General features: G+C 38.3%; 2 protein-coding genes across 2 annotated transcripts; both read left to right on the forward strand.

Moving 5' to 3' along the window:
• Nucleotides 1-1,085: 1,085 nt before the first annotated feature.
• Nucleotides 1,086-12,120, forward strand: LOC140237883 (uncharacterized protein MT2135-like). The gene is made up of 13 exons (XM_072317818.1): nt 1,086-1,136; nt 2,061-2,123; nt 3,254-3,340; nt 3,829-3,864; nt 4,330-4,375; nt 4,733-4,869; nt 6,884-7,024; nt 8,167-8,304; nt 8,742-8,837; nt 9,455-9,531; nt 10,380-10,568; nt 11,078-11,264; nt 11,840-12,120. The coding sequence occupies exons 1-13, from the start codon at nt 1,086-1,088 to the stop codon at nt 12,107-12,109; spliced, it is 1,518 nt and encodes a 505-aa protein (XP_072173919.1). The 3' UTR covers nt 12,110-12,120.
• A 4,416-nt stretch (nt 12,121-16,536) lies between these two features.
• LOC140237893 (dynein light chain Tctex-type protein 2B-like) lies at nt 16,537-17,325 on the forward strand. Its single transcript, XM_072317829.1, has one exon. It carries the CDS (start codon nt 16,537-16,539, stop codon nt 17,323-17,325), a length of 789 nt encoding a protein of 262 aa, XP_072173930.1.
• Nucleotides 17,326-23,832: the final 6,507 nt, after the last annotated feature.

A 23,832-nucleotide genomic window follows, 5' to 3' on the forward strand; every position in this document is an offset into this window, starting at 1 on the left:
TTGGACCCGAAGAGAAGAGGTCATACAAGGCGTGCATGGTTGGTAACTGCAGACAAAGCCGTTTCAAAACAGCTTTGCGTTTATCTCGCTCCAAAAGGCTTCTAGAAACAGGTTTCTGGAAACCTGTTTAGGAAACCTGTTTCGGAGAGGACAAATTTGCGGCTTTCGAAAAGGCCTTCTGAAAAGGCTTTCAAAACAGCTTTGCGTTTATCATCTCGTAAAAAAATCCCTGAAAGCCGTTTGGAAAACCTGTTTCTGCCGAGAAAAAGAGTTGATAAACGCACCCCTATTGCACCTGAAGCTCCTTAGTTGCACGACTAGAAACTGGCAAGGCTGGTGACGTACTTCCGGTCTTAAGGTCGTACAACCGGTCTGATCGTGGAGTGTGCGGCGGGCTTTAGACGAAAAATAATCTTCTGCACATGCGCGAAACAGCTGTTTCTATTGTCCACCAATGGAGGCTGCGTCGTCTCGGCGTTCGCGTCACACATCTATCTTATTTACTGTGGCTCTCAAATGTATGTTCTTTGTCAAGGTATTCGAGTGAGTGACTGTGAACAATCGGAGGAATGCAAAAGCAACCTTTGTGTACTTCGTATGAGTGCGCCTGAATGAATGAGTGAATGATCAATAGAAATCATAGGTTGCTGTTGTTGTTTTGGTTGTTTTTTTTTTATGCAATACTGCAGACAGAATGAAGTGTTCCTCAACACAGTTCCCATCCTATTTTTGTCCCTAACGACACTTTGAACTCGCGCTCGCACACACACATGGACGGCTAATTCCCATCTGGCTCCAAGAACAAAGTACAAACCAGTCATTCCAGGGCTCGAGTTTCAGATCATTCTTTTCACTGATAACGATAAGTTAGGTTGCGCCTCCGCACTGCTTGCCCTTGTGTCAGCGCTTGTGGCTAATCAATCTATCACTGATCACTTATAAATAATATAAAAAAAAAAGAATAGATCTAGCCATTTCGGGTCTGGAGAAGTCAAAAGAATAGTCAAAAGTAACAGCCTCGTCTTTCCGTTTTGCTAGAGGTCCCTGAGTATACTGCAGCTCTCGAAACAATCTGTGTCGTCAAAATGCTCCTTGCAAGGATGTCCTGGCGATCGACTGTACTACTTCTAATGCTGGTGAGTGTTCCGATTATCAACTTACATCTGTAGAACAAAGTTGTAATTTAGATTAAGTGGCAAAAGGCTAGTGAAGATTTCATATAACTGTTAGTACTTGTACCTGACGTCAGATTTCACCTTTCATGATTAGAGCAGTTCTCAGCCACACATGAGATAATAAGCCTGCAATACCGGCAGCAAAACTTTTCAAGATGAACTATACACACAAAAAAAAAAACAATAACAAAAACGAATGTTATTTACCATGGGTCATGAATAATTTTGAGTACGACTCTATTCACACTACTGGATATATGCATTATTGAAACTAATGCATCATATATGATTTTAAATCTGCTATGATTTGAAAGTATTCGGAGTTGGATGCCGAGTGAGATTCAGCGAGAAATATCCTTTGCCCTTTCCTCTGTCTTCCTGTCCCCTTCTGGCCTTTGACCTCCTGTTTATTCTTTCCACGCGTATAAGAGAGCTGCTTTGTTTCTGTCTGTGTGTGCGTTTGTGTGCGTACTCGTTTTATGTTCTGTTTCCCGAGGATTATGTCAAATTGTCTCGTTGCATTATTACTATAATTTTCACGACTCACGAGGGGACTGCATTCTACAAGCTTGGCTTTTTAGCAGTCCCCTCCATTTCCGACCTTTTCTTTGTTATGATTCAGTCACATTTTGTCCATGTATTTCTTCAACTAAAGTATGTTTATTGTTTCATGTAAACAACTGACGTGTATTTAAATTTCATTTGGCTATATAAAAGTTACATTGTACTTAATCTGTTTATATGCAAGTGTCATATTATATGCTTTGGCCGGAAATGAAATAAAAATGAAATGAAATGAAATGAAATGAATATGTCCTTTCGTGAAGCATTTTATTTATATTTTTTAACGAGTAATCCCAGCAATTTTCACAAATCTTTTAAAAGACGTCGATCCAGCGATGCGTGGGAGCTGGTTGTCGTGGGTTGAGTGCAGATGTCAACTGTGAGGTGAGACTTATTTTAATAACAACAACAACAATAATAATAATAATAATAATAATAATAATAATAATAATAATAATGATAATGATGATGATGATAATAATAATAATAATAATAATAATAATAATAATAATAATAATAAGGTCTCATTTACCCAGGGTAGCCTCTTCAGTGTTGCCACTGCTCTACCAGAGGGCCCTGCTATTATTAGTACCCTAGCGTTGCCAGGTACCCATTTATACACCTGGGTCGAGAGGGACACAGTGGGTAAAAACATCTGGTCCAAGGATGTAAGCACTGGGCGGGATTCGAACTCGGGTCCTCCGATCGGGAGTCGGGAGTCTTAGCCACTATGCCACAGCACCCCCACATTTTGCGTGTGTTTCGTAACAATAACCTTTGGTGAAAAGGATCATCTGTTAAATCCCCTTCTTGTATATGCCTATAGGTTGACCTTGTCCTTGTCCTTATCATTGTCTTTTTCTGTTACCGATCCGCATTCATGCTTTCACGAAGGAAGGTTTCGTATTACCGGTTAGGTACTATTAAGGATAATAATGGTAATAGCAATGAGCGTCTTCTTATCATATCAATCATTACCACCATCTCTTATAATTATCATCATCTTATCTTATCTTCGTCACCATATCGTAAATACCATCATCGTATCTCTGATTATTGACATAATATTAGAACTAATATTGTTAGGCCAAAGTCGTGAACTTGCATCAGATAATGTCTGTAACAGTAGGCCTACTAAGTATTATGATAGTTATGCGCGGATAACAAAGGGATGGAAGTGAAACACTCACACTTTGTTTCACATGCGCCGGTGTATATACACTAATATGTTTGTAAACGTAATGTTTGCGTGTCTGGTGTAAAAGAAATGAAGATCAGTCTTGGGAATCATGACAGAATAATGAGCGAGATAGTTTAACACCCTACCGTTTCATCAGGCTTTAATATTATTTGCTCATGAATATTTTAAGATGTCATGAGTATTAATGTCATTATCAATATCATTATTGTTGTTTCTTTGGGTTTATCAAAATAATGTTCTGTTTGGGAGGTACCTTCACGTTTGATTACAGAACTAATTAGTTCATAGCACTTTGTTTTCACCTCCCAATTAGTGTGATGACTACGGGAGGTGCAGGAAAGGCACACTAAATATTGACACGTGGCTGCAGTTCGCTTTAAAAACACAACGAGAATTACAGGTAAGCGTTAGCACAGGTAAAATTATAATCACAATACTTTTAACAGCAGGGCGCATGTGGTAGCGTACGGAAATTAGAAGGAATACTGGTCAAATATAGCCCTAAGTCTTGTATAACTCTCCCCTTTACATGAATGTGTTTACTTTGTTTTGTTTTGTTTTTATTTTGTGCGTTTGTTTTCAATAAACTTTATTATTCACAATCTAATCTATAGTGGTGGGTTAGCTCAGTCGGTATAGCGCGTGGAAATGAAGCAAAAAAACAAACAAACAAACATCTTATAAACAAAAAATCTGTTTGTGGATAATAAGTGATTTATAATTTCGAGTAATATATATTTTGTCTTAATCCTTTAAAACTCCTTTTAACTATCACTTCCTGTCAGTCCTTGTGTTTGTATGGTCAATAATGCATGTTCCCCGAGGTACAATAGACAAGTGCTGTTTGTTTTTTTTTTTTTTTTTCTTCTTCTTCTTTCATTTCAACAGGTGGATATGCCGATTCCTGACATGCAAATATTCGATGTAAGTGATTTACGTTACATATGAATTTTTACTCGAACATTACTATCATGGGCCGTGTTGGTGTAAAGGACTGTAAAGACGGGTTTGATGACTTCCCATTAATGATAGCAGTTCATTCCAAGAATGGTGATCCTTCTCATTGTGATATAATTACGCAGGCATTATCCATTGAATCACAAAGCTGAACAATATGTTCTCAATAATAAATAAACATGCCATCGAATCAAGAAAACTAATACTGTAATCCTGTTAGTGTATATATAATAATATTATATCGCATAATACTAGCACTGTGTGTATATTGAGATGGCTAACGTTTTTCCTGACCAAACAGTAGTGCCTTTAGCTATAATTGATTTGAGTGAGTAACTTTATTTGATTCATTCTCTTTCTTATCTTATTGAAAATGAATTATACATGTCCTAAAAAGGACGTTTTTTTTTTCTTCTTCTTCTTTTTCTTTAGTCGCATAACGCTTTCAACAACAGGGCGTACGGGCCAGCGTACGGAGGTAAGAATGAATATTGGTCAAGTGGGTCTTATACGATATCTAAACTTGCTGGGCCAACAAAATATCACAAAACTACAACTTTGCAAGCTAATGCAAGAATCATGAGGCACTGTGATGTCATTACCACATTTGCATAGACCCTACGTGATCGTAAATAACATCTATTTTAAAGAATACATGAAAATGAATTGATTTCTTAACTTTTTTTAATCTCTTATTCAAATCCGATCGTAACGAAACTCTATTCCACTGTTCCTTTTGTTTAGCGTTGCGCCTTCGACCGAGGTCATTCAATGTCAATAGTCATTGCCATTTTTTTCTTTAATCCTACTTACGTCTTGTTTTGAAAATCTCCAGCGCTCGACACGTGTCACTGGCCCCCGCCTTACGACGAGCTGTGTCTTGGGTTAGCCAATCACGAGTTCAGTATCGTCGACATGTTGAACATGGGCGTGAGGGCGGTATCCATTGATATATGGTGGTGCGCAGACGCAGTAAGTGACAATTTTTTTTCCCAGCATGTTATGTCCCTTTAAATCAATCACCATTACCCTTTGATGTGCTTAGAAGTTTGCTTCACTACAACACTGGAAAATATGAGTAAATGATGGGAAAATACAAATCGTACATGCTCTGTACAGTGGACATAAATACATTTTTGCACATAATTATAATGCATAATTGTTACACTCTCCGGTATTCAAAGGTTGATGTCAAACTGGGTAATATAGGACTTACTGAGATTAATCACAAACAGCATTCACATCGTTCCCATTTAACACAATGTCATGTTAATTCCCTTTAAGTCATACTAACTTAAAACGTTGCGCTAAAACGCCCCCCCCCCCCAAAAAAAAAAAAGAAAAGAAAAGAAAAAAAGAAGATGCTGCTCCATCCTTTCGAATGAAAAGTAAAACAGCATTTATGTGATTTTTCCCCCACGGTAGTCGACTTGAGTGACAGGAGTTAAACTGTCTAGCATTAGTTTGTTTTTTGTTTGCTTGTGTTTTATCTCATGTAACGCTTCATTCGTCCTATACGCTCGGGATTGCATGACACAACAACACAGCAACAACAACAACAATCATACTGTGCAAAGTCGAAGTGATATCAGTATATTTCAATTCAGACGACCGGAATTTCGATTCTCGTGTTCAGCAGAGCTACTCACAAGGCAGAGCAGCTGTCTGAGCTAATGCACGGGAAGGAAATAACAACAACTTCTTTATTCAATCCAGTTACAGGCGCGGTGGAGCACCCCAATTTGCATCTCATTATCGCCCCGTTCTATTTGAATTTCCAACGGGCATCCACGGCTGCCCGAAACTGTGTGCATGAAAAAGTCAAATCTTTACCTTCTCCTTGTGCCGCTATGCGTGCCGCTAGTAAACTCAAACTTCCCACACTATCTAAATTTTTAAAAACCTTCCTTTTGATGAAAAAATTATGAAATTTGCTGCACTAGAACTTGAGATATTAAAGCGTTTTGAAAATCACCTCTCGCAAAACATGCTCTCTGTTTTTTTCCGACTGGACTATGGCCGGGCTCCAATGTGTCCGAAACTAGCAACATAAGTTTATCAGGCCTCAATCCATATATGGTGAAAGTTTTCGCTTGGTTCCACCTGTACTTTTTGAGAAATCAACTTGTTTCTACAGGGTTTGGAATAGAAAATTGTAGTCAGCGGAACAATTGAAAATGACGTCATTTCTTTTCCCGTAATATTGGGCATGCGTGGTACGTGAGATTCAGGATTTCGTGCTCATTGTTGGATTGCATGTGACTCAGTCAATTTTGCTGAGTGTCGCACGGCGGTGACTGCTGAGCTGCTGCCGCGCACGCTGCATGCAGCAAAGCGTTGTGTGTGCGACATGCACAGTGCGACATGCAACGCTACAGTCACGCGATTATATATACATGGGACCGACCTGTACGCTTTGCGTCCGTGTCATTTTTGACATCACCTGTTTTTTTCCGACACAACCATGGCCGGGAATATTACGGTATGACATTTAAAATGCAAGCAGATAAATAAATTTCGGTGTACTTTGTTCGAATGGCGCTTTGGTTCCGCAATCACACTTCGTGAATTTCAGGATGATTTTCGAGGCATATTTTTGGTAATTTTACTCGCCAGGTTTTCGCTAAAATTTCACATTTTATCATTGTCAAATCCTTTAATATGTTATATGTGCATATTCGGACATGTTTTCAAATTCAAACTAACTCAATTTTAATCCGAAAATAGGTTTCCTTAAATTGTTATTAGCTTGAGAAGTTGTTTACTTTTTCTCAACTACGCGAGTACATGTTGTTTACTTTATGCAAATGAGGCTCGGCTGCCGATGGATTTCTGCGAGATAATTGGGGTGCTCCACCGCGCCTGGTTATAGACAAAAAAAAAAAAAAAAAAAAAAAAAAAAAACCCCAAACCATCCATTGTGATTTCAAGCGTTTAGCGAGCGTCTATTGTGTGACATGTCGTCATTTTGGGGGAATTTCCGTAGATGCGGATCGCTCATCTGGGTACACCGGTAGCCATTGGTTGCGGAGAGTTCAACGTTCTCTTCTCTGACGTTATAGCTGACATCGGGCAATGGCTCGACCAGCCCGGGAATGAAGAAGAATTCGTCAAGATTCGATTGGACGTAAGTGCAATCACGTAACAACAACAACAACAACAACAACAACAACAACAACAAACTCAAACAAAACAAAACAAAACAAAAAACGAGACAGGGAGAAAATAAGACGCGAAATGATGTTTAGAGGTGGTATAGACTATTATATAGAATGAATATAAGGATATTGGATTTTTTTTTCATGTTGAAGTTTTTCCATGTGAAAAAAAAAGAAATGTGTTTCCTTACTGTAGATGTCCAATTTATAGAATTGCTGACTTATTTTTCAAACTTACTGTTATCCAGTAGTCTTTTCACTTGCTACGCATTATATAGGTGACACGCATATTCAAACATGTTTATGCATAATATAACTTATAAGAGTGCAATAGGCATCTAAAATGATTGTGGTTCATTAAACTTTTTACCTGCTTTGGGAAATTAATTCTTTGTATGTATAGTAGGCCTATTTTATTCTATGGGAGTTTATCCGTGATCACTGAACCTATGCAAGATTACGCTTTTCTGTAACTATAACAGCATAATAAGCAAGTGTGATTCAGAACTTTAATGAATAAAATAAAAATATTTTCGAAGATCGTATACTATTAAAAAAAGGGTGGTCTATCACTGTGGCTGCACAATGAGACTAGCAACAATCAAACGAAAGCCATTCTATTATCCAAAACAACGCTTTCAATAAAATTCTTCGAAGAGGTTCCAGCATTTAAAGTACAGCACAAGTTGGTGGCTTTAAAGGGCCTATCATAGGTAAACTCTAAAAATCCAAGTATCAACATTTCAATGCAAACTCTACCAGTTTGTACGTCAACATAAAACTGTCCACTTTTATGCATGACAACCCGCAGTCACGCGAAGTTTGGTTACGTGAGTTTAGATTTTAGTGTGTTTGTGTGTGTGAGCGTGTGTGTGTGTGTGTGCGCGCGCGCGTGTATCAGTATGTCTAATGTTTCTTCTTATATGAGTGTTCATTCTAACGTGCGCCTATTTTTTTTTTCTGAGTGTGTACACGTGACAACTCTTCAGTATGAAGAAGTTTCCAATTCATGTGGAACTATACATTAGCTGTCTTGTGATTAAATAACTCATTAGGGTTTATGCCTAAGATCAAGCCAAATGTGTCTCCTTGTCATTGCTCCGATATGCAGGAGAAGTTCGATCAGGGTCACGACGCCGAAGTGAACGGCCCTTTAGAGAGATATCTGGGTCATGATCGCATCTTGAGTCCTGCCGACCTCCGGGATACTTATGGAGGAGTCTGGCCGACGCTACGGAGGATGAGAGAGGTAAAACAAACAGACCAATGAACAAACAAAGAAACGCTCGGAAAGCACGCATGCTTGGCAATCTGTTGTCTAAACTGCTGAAAATGTTATGATGCAGAACACAGTCCAATATTACAACATGTGCTGTTTAAAGTGTTGGTTGCAATGTTAAGTTTTGGATTCATAGGCCCCTTTTTGTGACGACGTCATCGACTATCAATGCAATAAAGGAAAGTTTGAATAAGGCAAAGTTGTGGGTAGAATTCATTGTCATCACTGGCAGTTGATACAATCACCAAAAGACTGATGATCCATGTGATTCTTTGGGGACCATCTACTATATACATTCATGTTTTACATCGAACTGTGCGTCATTGCAGCCTTTATTTCTAACAAATTGATCTTTCATCACATGCAGCTGGTAACTTTGATTTACCTCATCGATTTCTTTTCTCCAGGATGGAAAACGGGTGGTTGTTGTCGGGAATCCCGATATGACCCACCAGGGAAAATACCTGCACGTCAAAGGATGCCAGTCGGCCGGGGCGAACGAAGTAAGTAAATTAAGCCACCTCATAAATAAATAAATAAATGAATAAATAAATAAATACATGAATGAATAAATGGATGAATAAAAAAATAATGAATACATAAATAAATAAATACATGAATACATAAATGAATAAATAAATGAATGAATGAATAAATAAATATATTTGTTTATTCATATGCATATATCTTTTATTTACAATTATTTTTTCTATTTCTATTTCTATTGGTTCTTATTTTCTTTAAAAGAAGTCAAGTGTAACGCATTTGTTACACAGCAGGGATATGATTTCGATAATCATAACTCTGACGTTTTCAAAGTTTTTAAGAAAATACCTAAAATATATATTTCACTTGATCACAGATTTCCCACAAGACTTCGAAACCAATACAAAATCATAAACATGGTATATACAACTAGTCACAAGAAGACAGCGAAGTAATGTAATAGTGGCTGACTTTGAAGGGGGGAGGGTGGGAATAACTTGATGAGATTTCGTCCCAGCGGCTGCCAGCCACAAAAAGAGAGAAAAAAAGAGAGGTTGGGTTATTAAAAATTCGGTAGGAAAACGTATTTCATAATACATGTGTTTGTTCATAAACACTGTCTGCTCTTTTGCAGTTTACCTCGTACCCACAGTGTGGCGGGAAGAACAACACAAACTGCCGCCGCTTTAGAAGTGACGCCACACACTACGTGTAAGTTTTGAGGGGGAAAACCCCAAAACGATAGAAATCATGATAAGGTGGTAACAATGATGGTCATGATGATACAGATATTATAGAATGAACAATCAAGACTGATGATCATATTGACAATGATGATAATAACAATGATGATCATTAATATTCATCATCTTCTTTTTCTTATTCTCCTCATTAGTATCATATTGTTATCGTTATCATCAGTATTATTATCAAAATCATCATCACCATTATCATCATCACCATCGTAAACAGTATTATTAGCATAATAATGATCACTATGACCTTGATCGTAGGTCGTCATCGTTTTTAGTATTATAAGGAGTAAGAGTTCGTTGATAATGACAGACATGAAAGCGGGTTTTTTTTTTGGGGGGGGGGGGAAGGGAGAGAGAGAGAGATTCTCCTTTCACAGATATAAAAATCCATCTCGAGTGGGAGACATCATTGTCAGGTTAGAGCAACACAACATTAATAACCGATATGACCGCTACAAAGTTTTCTTTATATTTTCATGTTTGAAAACAAGAATATAGAGTGAAGGTTTGTGTGCAGGTCATTTCGGAAACTTTTAAGGCGATGATATTATCTTTTCTAATTTGCATATCATGTGATTGTGGCGTATATCTATTTTTTTTTTCTGGAAAATGGGAAACTTTAAAGTCAGGAAAACACTGTATTTTATGGCGGATTTTGATGAAACTGCTACCATTTTTTGTTTGATTTCAGACTATTCATCACGGTCACCTTTTGAAATAGAGTATCGAGGCACTTGAAGTCTGTCTTAGAGCCATTACAAGGATGAAATTGCAAACATTTGCTTGTTGCCTTCCTGCGTTTAGACTGGATGCCATCTACGACGGACCCACGAGAGTAGGAGTGATCACGGATCTTTCAGAGATGGTGAAATGTCGTATCAACTTGCCAGCCACGGACATGGTCAGCCCACAACTCATGGAGACAGCTGTCTTCACCTGGGCCAAGGGGGAACCAAGTCTGGAGCTTGATGAAGACTCTTGTATCATGCTCAGGTGAATATTATAATTCAGGAAATGAGATCATGTTATATGAATTGGAAGGTGCGTATATGTGTGTGTGTGTGTGTGTGTGCATGTGTGTTCTTCTTTGTGCTTCTGTTAATATAGTTGTTTAACGCAGTAGATGTAATATCAACATTAGTATCGATAGTAATATCAATATCAGTAGTAGTAGTAGTAGTAGTAGAATGAGTAGTAATATTAGTAGTAGTAGTAGTAGAATGAGTAGTAATAATAGTAGTAGTAGTAGCAGTAGTACATAGAAGTAGTGTCGATATGGACCGCAGCAATCATAATTTGCCCTACATAGCATAAGTGCCACTGGTATCGCACTTCTGCCATACCCTATAGCTGTTGTTCGAAATTAAGGATCACTCGCTACATACACGTATGTTCTCAGATAATATGTCCAATTATCTTTTACATAGAAATATGATTATGTCACTTTACACATACCATATTCCTGTTGTTGAACTTATAACTGTCATAAAATTTTCCTGCAGCCACGTCGACCATCGATGGTACTCATCGCCAGACTGCGTACGCTCGCTCAGCTACGCCTGCGAAAGTTCGTCGAACCCGGAGGAATGGACGGTCAGCGAGAGAACGTGGCCGTATGACGTCAGACAGACCTTGTGTCCGATTGGCTACAAGTTCAGCGTGCCGCGTAACGGCTACCAACAGCAAAAGGTGACTCCTAGATACAAATATAAGTTGATATTGATGCTTTTTCTGCCTACTATATTAATTTTATTCTGCCTAGGGATTTATCATAAAATATTGATAGTGATACCTTTAATCAAATGATGGTGATGGTGAATAATGAAGATGTTGATAAAGATGATGATAGTATTAATATTAATAATGATATTGAATATAATAGAAAGGAGAAAAGAGGCAATAGGTGAAGAAAGAGAATGAGCGATAGTATATAATAGTTTGTAACAATAATCACGCAATGTAGTACAGATTTTAACTGAACCTATTTATACAGACTATGCTGTTATGTGCCTTGGTTTTCTCATCATAAGACCAGACATGTAGGCCTAATGAATACTATGATAATCTTTTCTGAAAGAAATGAAAGTGACATTATATATATATATATAAAAAATAATAATCTACCCTAAGATATTCAAGACAAAAGAGTCATGAGACATTTATAATAACACTCTGTATCTGTTTTCTATCATTGTGTTTTGCCTATGGATATAATTCATGACAGTTTGTGAGGGTGATATTGTTGTATCTTTGCATCCTCGCAGTTGATCGAAGCAATGAGTGCGAGTGGCTCCGAGTCGGTGTGGTTGAACTACTCGCCTTGGCTCACCGGTCGATTCCCCACCGAAGCCGCCCCTCCCCCGCTCACCACCAGTTCAGCACGCACCCTGGCCGCTCCTCACCCAGCGTTACTGCTGATAGTAACGGTGATGGCGATGATGATGATGATTATGACATCATCAGACTTTGATCCTGTCTTTCTCACATGTCACGTGACAAGTGACATGTGCCATTCCAGCTTGTGCACACACTAAAAGGGGACTCCATTCTATCATTCAGTTTGACTTTTTTTTTTACGCAAAACAAACAGACAGGTGAAAGATCCAGTATGAATAGTTAATATTAAGAAAGTTATGGAATAATATGCCCCAACACATCAAAATAATAGCTTATTAGCATTTGTTGTCGAGATCACATTAGAGAATGGAGAAATTGGTCATCACTCTACATTTAGCTTGCATCTAGTGAGATACACATTTTTTTTTTATATATTTTAACCAGAGGTATCTACTGCAAGTCCAAAGTTACGAATCATCATTGCTAAATCGTGATGTCTGTAGAATAAGTTCATGCACAGGCTGAAATTTATCATAATTATTGGAATTCCAACAATAAGACTTGGTGAAGACGTGGTAGGCAGGCCAAAGCTTGTAAGCTTTCCATTTTTCTTTTTGTTTTTCTGACGCAATTTTGATGAAAGCTTTCTGTTTGTTTTCCTTGACACATATTATCAAAGTCAACTTGCCTGTGAAGTGGAGGTGACCTAGTCTAAAGTGGATATTCAAAGAGCGCCACCAGCGACAAAAAGATGGCAATCTTATTAATTACTGTCCTCAAACAACTGACACTGAACAGTGCCTCAAATATCTTGTAAATAAATGGACCAGCCCGATCCCGAGCCTGAGTCCCGTCACTTTGTCGCTTGAAAGATGTATTAATCGTTGGAATATCTTGAAAAATAAGCCACACAAGTTCGGTCACAACTTATTGTTTGGTTGATTAGTGTGCATATGTATTTATGTGTTGTTGGGTTTTTTTTATGGGTGTGTGTTGTTGTTGTTGTTTTTTTGGTGCAATTGTTACAAGTATGTTCTGCTTATACATTGTATATAATTTCTCTGTTTATTTGATGGAATTGAAAATAAATTTGAATCTTGAATCTTGAATTTATTTATACAATGTATACGGGTTAATATGAGCATGTTATTGATAATTGATTTCTGTACTCTTTCTGTTCATGCGTGTATGTAAGTCAAGCGATGGAAACATTCAGATACAAGAATTCAGAAGCGGGGGGGGGGGGTTGCAACCCCCCCCCCCAAAAAAAAAAAAAAAAAAAAATCAAAAAAAATCAAAAAAAATCAAAAAAAAATCCGGGGACCATTTTTTTTTTATCTTATCTTTTTTTTTTTAACTTGTAATTTTATTTTTTTTTTCTATTTATGGCAATGACCTCTATACCAAAAATAGTGGTGTTTTAGATGCAAGAAAACGCCATTTTCACACACAGATTTTCAAAAATTCTCCCTACTGTGGGAGGGGGGACACCCCCCTCCCACACCCCCCCCCCCCCCCCCTCGCTCACTCCGCTCGCTCGGGCTCGGTCACTACGCTCCCTCGCATACCGCCCCAACCCCCTCCTTTATAAAAAGCTAGATCCGCCCCTGGAATTATTATTTGAATATTGCTGCATCTCTTAGTTTGAATTGTGCATTTGAACGATGTGCCAGTGCTGTATCATGCGTCAAGACAAATTAAGAATTCTTACATCATATCTTATTTGTGGTGAAATACTCATTGTTTGCGGGTTATGCAGTCTCCTTTATAAGTGGCAAACTAGCTTGTCCGTTGGTGGGGACATGAACCTATAGGGTGTGTCTATTTGACCTTTCTGAGTACTCCGTTCAGTTCAGTTTAGTTCAGTTCACCTTATTTTCACTATTCTAAAAACAACAACAACAACAAAACACAATATCACTATAGTTTGTGGTAACACAAAATACATAACATACACAAAGCACTTCTCACAAAAATATACCTAAGAATATTGTACATTAACGGTTATTGTTGTGAGATTACAGATGCAAAAGAGGAGGGAGAGAGAGAGATGAGGAGACCTACTACAAAGAGCTGAAGCTTGTAAGAATCGCAGGTTTCCACTGATATTATGAGTGCGTAGCATTTTGGAGGTCGGAAATGATTTGAAAATTGTTAAAAACTGAACAAAGACGAATGTTCATAATTATGAAAACAACACAAAGTGAAATACTTTCTGTATTGAGACACAACTATAATGAAGAATTAGGACAGTATAGTGAATTAACTCACCATCACAGTAATTGCGTGTATTGCAAACAGTACACGCAATAATAGCACATGGAATCTGAATAACTATCATTATTAATTGATATCTATATAGAGTAGTCATTCAGTAAAAATGATCCAAATTTATGTTTAAAAACATAAAGAGACACAGAAAATGGATGGATCAGTTTTTCCTTTATTTGTGCCCTTTTCCATAAACGGTTGATTCAATGAAGCCTTGACTTGTTATGGATTTGTGTGTGTGTATGTGCGTGTGTTGTTAAAACTCTTGCTGAATTCGAAAGTTGATGGAAAAAATAAACCTTACCATTAACAAATTCAAAGACACAATAGAAAAAGACGATCTTCTTCTTTTTTGTCTTCTTCCAACAACCTACATATATAGTACTTTCACTGAGTTTTACCATCCTAATCGAAAGGAACATAAACCCATTCACTTATATGCGATACAAAAAGTTAATCCATACCCAAAATAGAGAAATCTGAACTAAAGACATATCAATATTCTCAGTTTACACTGAATATGTAAGTACATAATGAGGATGAAAAACCTTTCAATGTCTAACAGCCACTCATTCAGTGACATCTGTGATGAAAAAAAAAAACAAACCCAACGGTTTGATGAAACCATTTCTATTTCTCGAGCTTCAAATTTTTATTAAATAAAAAAAATACAAAGAAATCACTAAAAGAAACAGTGACTCAATGCAACAGCACACACATGAACATTTGCAGAAAAAAGCCAGAAAGGGAGGGAGTGAGAGAGAGAGAGAGAGAGAGAGAGAGAAAAATAGATATAAACGTTAATCAAACGTTAATCAAATTAAAGAGATAGAGAGAGATACTACATGTATAAGGTAAACTTAGTATGAAAGATATATGCTGAACGACATGTTTCTTTCGAAACTTTCCGTATGACAAAAAAAAAAAAAAACACAACAGATTATTAACGGCAGTCTCGGAGAACTTCGACGGAAGTACTCACTTGTACACTGAAATTGTCAAAAATTATATTTTTCAACATTTGAAACGTTTAAAGCTACTTAAAAAGATGATCTTTGAGATGTGAGTAATTCATAATTCCTGTAAAATATTCTCTACCATTTATGAATCTTTTGCTGCCACCTGCGAAAGTTCCGATACGCGTTAATTCATTAGTCATTACTCAGGTTGTTGCATAAAATCTGAATATCTAACGGGACTCCTCTACTGCCAGTTCTTGCCTATTCCTTCTTGAACACTAGAGGGGGCATCGCTGTCTGTACAGGTACGTACATTTAATTCGAATGCCTCGTAAAAGACCCACGTTTGTTAATTATTACCCTGTCAGCCTGTCGTGCATGCCGTAGGTTTGTCGAAAGTCGTTTCGTCAAATGAAAACTGAACCGGGATCGAATTGGTAACGGAGTTCAAACGTTGGTCGCATTCTTTGGTTGATCAAAAGTAAATTATTTCCCCCTTCACGAATGCTTCCATGAATGTAACAAATAATCCCGACAAATGCAGAAACATTTGAATGATAAAACACCAAAAATACCGGCAACTATGCACAGAGTCAATATTAACCTAATGAGCAGACGACATCAAAGGACAGTGCATACAAAACTTTTCAAATTTCATTTATTAATGGAGGGCCTCGAAGCTGGACCAACTTCCTTTCTGATATGTAGACTAACCGGATCGGTATCGCGATCGCAAACACTTCAACATGTTCAAAGAGAAAAACGCTGCCCGGTTTGTTTACGTGTGTATAAAAGGGTTTCCCAATTCGTGTTTGGACTTACAAAAGATAATCACTGTGAATTTATGCGTGGAAACGTAACGAATCGGTTTCCAGGTCGTACGCGAAGTGGCTCATTAAGCATTCCGCTCGCTGCAGTCAATCAAAGATTTATTTATTTTTTCCCCTCGAACATGTTAGTGTTGACACAGAACTCCCCTGCATACATGCAACACTGGTGGCTAGTAGAAGAGGTTCTTTGTTCCCGCATTCTTCTCCTGTTGATGGACAGAGCCAAGTAGCACTACATTCTGATATTGTCGTGCAGCAAACTTGGAACCTTCTTAGCTAAGGATTTTCCGTTCAGATATGAAAAACGTTACATCTGTGTTTTGCTGAATTCATACGGATTATACTGCAGAGGCATCTTTTTATGTTCTATAGTTTATTCTGAACAGAACAAGAAATGTATGGTATTTTGTGTTTTGGAAGTGAATGATTTCCCCCTCTAATTCGGCGTGATTCTCTCGCTGTACTCATTAGTCTTAAAACCTTCTTCTCCAAATGGCAAACGGAAAAGCGATGAAGATAAGGTAACCAAGGCGACCTGTTTAAGAGTTGAAGTTTTGGAGAAGCATGGATGGATTTCAACATCGTTTGGACGCAATTGCCAGTGAAAGCCAACGCAAAGTACCTTTGTTGCGTGCAAGGCAAAGCATTCCCACCGGCCAGGAATCTCGAGAGGGGAGAGTCAATCTCGAGAATCGACGTCAGATGGATCGTCTCCTGGAGCCTGTCGCATCGACGTCAAAGGGGCGCTCGGTCACGTTCAGTGATGTGGCCAGTGAGAGCGACGCTAATTCGGTCGCGACATCGACAAACCGGCGGGCACCGGCGGCGCAGGCAGGGCTCGTTCGGGAACGCACTGGGAGTCACCTGAACATGAAGCGTGGTTCGACGCTGTACTTCGGAAAGGATATCACCACGTCCATGTGGTGGAAATACCGACAAATCTACGATGGTGTCGGCGCTTTGCGCGGGAAATCGGAGACCTGCGGAGAGACTGAAAATTCCTATCGTCTGGAGCCGAAATTCGGCCACAAGTTTGCGCCTGGAAAGGTGGAGGAATGCATACGACATGTGTTGGATTCCCTCTTCGTGAAAGAGACCTACAATCCAAAGACCGCCGCAGTGCTGGCCGAGGCCATCTCCGACACCGTCAAACAGAGGGTGAAATCACTGTCGACCTTCGAGCGGTATCGCTTCGTCGTCAACGTCGACATCGGATCGCGGATGCCTGGTCAGGAGATCGTCTTCGCCAGTCGCTATTTGTGGAATACCGACACAGACGGGTTCGCTACCGTCACTGAGCAAAACAAAACAATGTACGTAATCGTGACTGTCTATGGAATATATTTAGACTGAAGACCAGGGCCCCGTTTCATAGAAGATGTTAGGATGTCAACTCTTGCTGGAATGGCAACTTCCCATAGCAACAGCCAATCAGGAAGCTGCATTCTTGTTGTTACCATGACAATTGACATTCCAGCAAGAGTTGTTATCATATCAACTTTTTATGAAATGGGGCCCAGATTTACATGCCAGTCACTGAGCTGTATATCATCAAATCTGTGACTATCAATTTGGTTATTGAAGAAGATTTGTTGAAGAAAGAAAATATTGCGTAACGCTGGATACGTTTTGATCCCAAGAGACTCCAAGTCGGTAATTCATTACAATGCAGTTGAAAATGGCTGCCCATGTCACCTGCCTAAAAGCTTTTTGTAGTTCCCATTTGTACCAATATCATGAGGGACGTTATTTATATACATGTAATTTACTCCGGGGAAGCAATTGCCATGTGAACTGACACCTTTTACCTCCGTGACAATCACATCGTTGTCAATGCAAGTATATTTGTATACTGAGCAATTTCAGCCGTCCATCAGTATTATCACTCCCTCTACCTTATTATATGCATGTATTTCGATGTTTTATAGAAACAAAAGGCTAGGTCACTACTGTATGAAAAAAAAAAAACATTTAGGCCTTCACAGTGTCAATTCCCTCGTTATTCTTTCATAAACTTCAATACTTGAAATCCAGTTTGCATCCTCTTGTTGTCGCTATGTTAGGCAATCCTCAGGCAAGTGTGCCGTGACTCTCAGGACCAACATTTGTTATACCAGTCATGCATGAAATCCGAATGTGTTAGGAAACGGTTTATTCGTCCGCTTGATTCCAATCAACAATGTTACAAATAGCACCAGTGTGTGGATACACTTTTGAAATCTAAAACTTTTTTTTCATGCTTCAACCATTGTCAATTGCACAAGTTATCACGTTGCCTGAGCTAAGCTCAAAGACAGTGAGTTTGTCGAGAATGCAGTGTTGCCATAGAAATAATTTTTTCTCAGGACTTCCATCTAAAAGTAAAAACAAAGGCAAAGGCGAAAATGGTAACTGCTAATGTAAGATGGGTTCTCAAACTATTTAGTACAAGTGTATCTCATCCGCTAACGTTTAATAGTAAAATTCCTTTCTAAGAATAAATTCAACTCAGCTAAACCAACCATTTTCAAGCTCTGGCTACCTTATGTCTTTCCTACGACCAAAACCACAATGACCAGCTGTTTCTTTAACATACACAAACACTCCCACACTTAAAATTCAGTTTTCATGCATTATTTGTAGCTGTTTCGGGCAAGAACTCCAGTCAACTTTCTTATTAATTATTCGTTTGTTCCACTCTCCTTTTTTTTCATACACGTATCCATCAAACTTAAGGGAATGGTGTAGTATTAGTTGAGGTGAGGATTCAGCTTTCAACTTTTTGCGAGATATTCATTAGCTACTGTATAAAATGGCAAAGACTTTACAATTATTTGAGGAATTTAAAGTTTATTTGATGAAAATTGGTTTCGAAATGGCTGAAATATCCACAAAGAGAAACGAAGCAATCCTACTAAAAGTTGGGTCCCACCTTTTATCGGGGTCGTTTAGGTTTGGATGTCTGAGCCATTTCAAAACTATAGTTTTTAATAAGGTAGACTTTGAATTCTCTTAAAATTACATGCTCTTTCAAAATTTTTAGAGGTTTATCATTATATAAAAGAATTATCATAAAAAGCGAAGGAAATCTGAAGCCACATCTCATAAACTGTACCATCCCTTTAATAAATTCGTTTTTTTTGGTGGTATTGACGCAATGTCCAAGTGTATAGTAACTCTTTTGTTCTCTTTTCCCTGTTTCTTGGTAATGCAATACATTATCAACTCTGCGCTACTCAGATAATGAAGCTGTGTAATATTAAATGAACGTGAGCTCCCTCGTCTTGTGAATGTTAATGGATTACACAAACATCTCTCTAAGTGGAGCGCATCGTTGTTACAAAAGAGTGGTTAGAAACGGTTTTGATATTACGTAACATAACTTGGTATCCATGGCTGCGTAGTCATGGTAACGTGATTAAACGCTACAACCTATCTGTGTCGCAGTATAATGCCTCAGTTCTTTGGTCACACTATATACCGCACGCATACGCCCATCATGTACACCTGATAATAACTCCAATACACATAGAAGTCAAATGGTATAAGAGTGCTAAGTGGAGTCGCACGCGTTGGCACGATATGAGGTCTAGCACGAGCATTGCGACATGGTGGAACACATTGTTCCTTTCTATTCCTATAGTAGTGACAATTATGTTATGACGTAGTAATTACATCGGTATAGAATTGACTATAGAATGACCTCACCAAAGATGACTGAAATGCGGTTGCATGACGGCACACTTTAAAGAAATCGAATTTAACATACATGTATATGAAAAAGTACTGATCAGTTTGAAGCCTTTGGTATTAACCTTTACACACCCTTTCATACAAATGTAGACTTCAGAATAAAACTGGAGCAAAATATATGCAGGGTAGACGGCGCTAAATGTGAAAAGTTAAAATACCTACAGTGTCAGAATGGTGTAAGCAGCGACATGATATTTCCCTTTATAATTCAGTCATTGATAATGATATCGTTTAAAATGAATTGTGATCAGTATGGGTTTTTTAAAGTTTTGTAAATTGCACGTTCATATCTTGAAAATGATGTAAATGACGAAAATGGTATATCAATTATTGGTACTGTAGTAAAAGTGATAAGATTTTCAAAAATATAAAGCACTGTAGTAAATAGTGAAGTGTCTGATAAAATGATGGTAGTGATTCATAATGAAAAAATGACGATTATCATATACCGCTAAATTACCCATGCCTTACTAACAAGCAATCAAGATGTTAGTTATAATGAAGGCTTTTGATATTATGAATATGCTTTCTGTTTTCTTTGTCTGTAAGATGTTTCATTGCCATCCGTCCCTCTAGAACTGTAACGTTAAAACTGTTTATTTTCAAATAGTGAAATTTCTACGACATCATAAGTGAGTACCCAAATTCCAGTGTATTCCTAATTGACCTACAAAGTAGTTATTCTATATATAGAAATAAATTGACACATGAGTATGTGTAAAGTATTCCGTGCTCTCAGCGTACTTCCGCAGACGTGAATGTGCTGGAAAAGGGCGATTTCTTTTCAAGAAAATAGAGTTCTGTTACAGAAATTGCAGTTGAAAACATATGTCATTTACAGCAGTTTTTCCAGCAATATTTCGATTTATATTGTGCTTGCATACATTAATGGTGTTTGTGTACGTCTCCTTTCGTAATATGTGAATGACATATAGAAGTAACATATTTCTGGCGGTTCCAAAACATTCATATTTGGGCTAAGGGAGGATAAAATGATTGCTAAATCAACAAATTATTTAAAGATTATGATATTTTCAGGGGAGAAAACTTTCACCAAGTTCCACCAAGAAATACTGAAGTAAGTGTTCAATATTTCATCAATCATAAGTATGAGTTTCGTCGTTAAAAGGAAGTCGCGTACATGCTCTTCGCAACTGATGTGTGAAAAACGGGTGTCAAAACACACTCATTAAAATGATATTGAGCTATCAAAACAATGCGTGCGATAATTTTCCTATTCATCACAGTGATTAATGATTATTCACACGCCGTGATATGACTTTGGAAGTTGAATGGACGTTATCACAGCGCACATATACATGCAAGAAAATACATTGTATCATGGCAGCAGAGACGTGAGTTCGTTCAAAATGTCCGATCACGTAATCCTTATTGTTGACTTAGATACGAAGAGAAGAGCAGAAAGATCTAGCCTTTAACAAGAGGTCATAGATATACATGCAAGTAGATGACATCTTTATTACAATTCTGTCTTTGCTTTAAAAAAGAGAACTTTTCCGCTGGTTCTTGTTACTCGACCCAACCATTATGTGGGATAACATAAAGATGTCATTCTTACAGTAACAGTGTACATTATAAATTCGGGACGGTACCAAATATCACGAGTTGCACCCCCTTGCCCAGTGTTTATTATCTCTTGTTGAGGGTTTGGTCAAGTCAAAGTTATCATAATACACACAGTAGTTTACAAGGATCACAAAAGAAACAAACCAGTGTGCGGAGATGATAATGATAGATTAGGTCGAAGGATCATGTCTGCAATTATTTATTTACTGTATTGTCCTTTGTCTTTGCCTTATTTGTGTCTCCTGTTTAATCCAGGAGGCAACCTAGGCTTTTCATGTCACATTGTTTATTCATGTGATAAAGAATGTTGAACAACAAAATCTTAATGAACAGTGATTGCACGTTTTATAGCAAAAAAGTAATACCAAGGCACCTACACCAACACAAGATTATCACCAATACCGCCACTATAACCCCCTATTTACACCACCAGCGACACCACCACAAACACTTAAATCACCATGAACACCTTAACCTAACCACGAGTATCCTTGACCAAATCTCAACTATTACAGTCACGATTACGTAGCCTGCGACATACCATCACTTGTATCTCTCTATCATGAGAAATACCACAACCATCTTCTACAACAACCACCTTCAACAAGAACCACCTTCAACAACGACCATTACCAGCTTATACTGCCACTTCCATTTCATGACCCCAATTCCTTGAACACACCATCATCTTAGTGTCATTAATGTATTTGCATGATTATCATCCTCCTCCCCCTCCTCGAATCCCTCATTATCGTTCTCTATTATTATTATTATCATCATCATCATCAACAACAACGTATTTATTATGATCATCACCCTCATCACAATTCTTCTTCATTTTCATCTTCGTCTCCTTCCCAATACTTTTTGTTATCGTTATTATCATTATCATCATCATCATCAAAATCGTCATTGTCCATATTATCATCATCATATTTATTCATACCATTATCATTCTTCTCTATCATCATCATCATAATTGATCATTATCATCATCACCATCACCATCATCATCACCATCACCATCACCATCATCATCATCATCATCATCATCATCATCATCATCATGTATGTCATTCCCACATGTGTAGCATAATCTCATGATACTTCTTGCGCACAATCACATGCTAGCATTGAGGTGCACGTATACCGCCAGCCAACTACGGTTTTCAGATCTCGGTCAGATAGCGGACGTTGGAACATCGCTTATCGGGGCAGCAACGCAAGGGTGCAGGGGTCTTACTATCTCCACAACGAGTCGCCATGGCGAGCTGCCGCTAATCAAAAAATATTTGCCTGCATGACGGGGGAGCAAGCATACAATCTGCCAAACCTTGGAAACGTTGTAAATCTAATCTAAATGACCCTTGTCTTTAGATACGCGCCGATGTTTCTGTCGGCGTCTAACCCCTTTAATGTCACTGATAAAAAGAACCAGAAAATAAATACACCAACAAATATAGCGAGAATTCATTCATGACAAGACTTTAAATTGTACTTAGGAGCGCTGTAGTAGATATTGTCCATCATGATTTAAATCGTCATTTATTTCCTATCAATCTGTGAGTGCAAATGCATGATTGCGTGTTGTATCGCAGTATCTTATTTAAATACAATCATGTGGAGTACAGACTGCACAAAAACAGCTTTGGATTAACTAACAATACATTTCACACACACACACACACACACACACACACACACACACACACACACACACACACACACAAGACGAGGAAAGTTTAAAAAAAGTAAAGCAAAGATGACGTCAAAAAATGGCGCATGTCACAAGCTCGATACCCACGAGTCACACAGCCCACGAGCTAGGCACTAAGTGAACAAGGTCCCCCGAGCTATAGAGCCTACGGTTCACGAGCTACACGCTAAGGAAATAAGACCCACGAGCTCGACACCACATAATATTGGGGCCTAATGTATATAGTGCTGAGCCTGTGGGCCTTATTTGTATAGCGGGCCTTCAATTATTTGCCTAATTTTTATCTCATGGACCTGTCTTGCTTATTGTCTAGCGAGTGGGCTGTATGACTCGTGGACCTTTTTTTTTTTTTTAATTGTCGCAGCTCGTAAGTCGTATGGCTCGTGGGTGTCGAGCTCGTTGGATGACCCCACAAGAGATACCACGAGAACAGCATCTCCAAACGCAATGTGGTTTATCACCAATACAATAAAGATTGTTTGTGGTAGCATCCGACTGTAATTCAGCGATCAAGAAACACTAATGAATGATTAACCAAGGACAGACCCTCGACTATTAAGGAAATAGTCACTGCCTGCTAGATTTTATGCTTTTTTCCGGCGAAGCAAAGGGGACAAATTAAATAAAACCACTAGCTGGACAGGATTTTTCCCTTCACGCAATGTCTCCCCGTCCAGCCGAAACGCCAGTGGTCACACAAAAGCTGAGGTTATAAATGAGGACTCGGCGTATTTCATCGTGATCATAATCGTTTCGTCGGCGCCCAATAGGGGTGCTGCGATGTTAAAAAGACAATCAATGGTCGAAGACGTAGTAAAAGATTT

Source organism: Diadema setosum, chromosome 2 (assembly GCF_964275005.1).
Source record: "Diadema setosum chromosome 2, eeDiaSeto1, whole genome shotgun sequence".
NCBI classification, from domain to species: domain Eukaryota; kingdom Metazoa; phylum Echinodermata; class Echinoidea; order Diadematoida; family Diadematidae; genus Diadema; species Diadema setosum.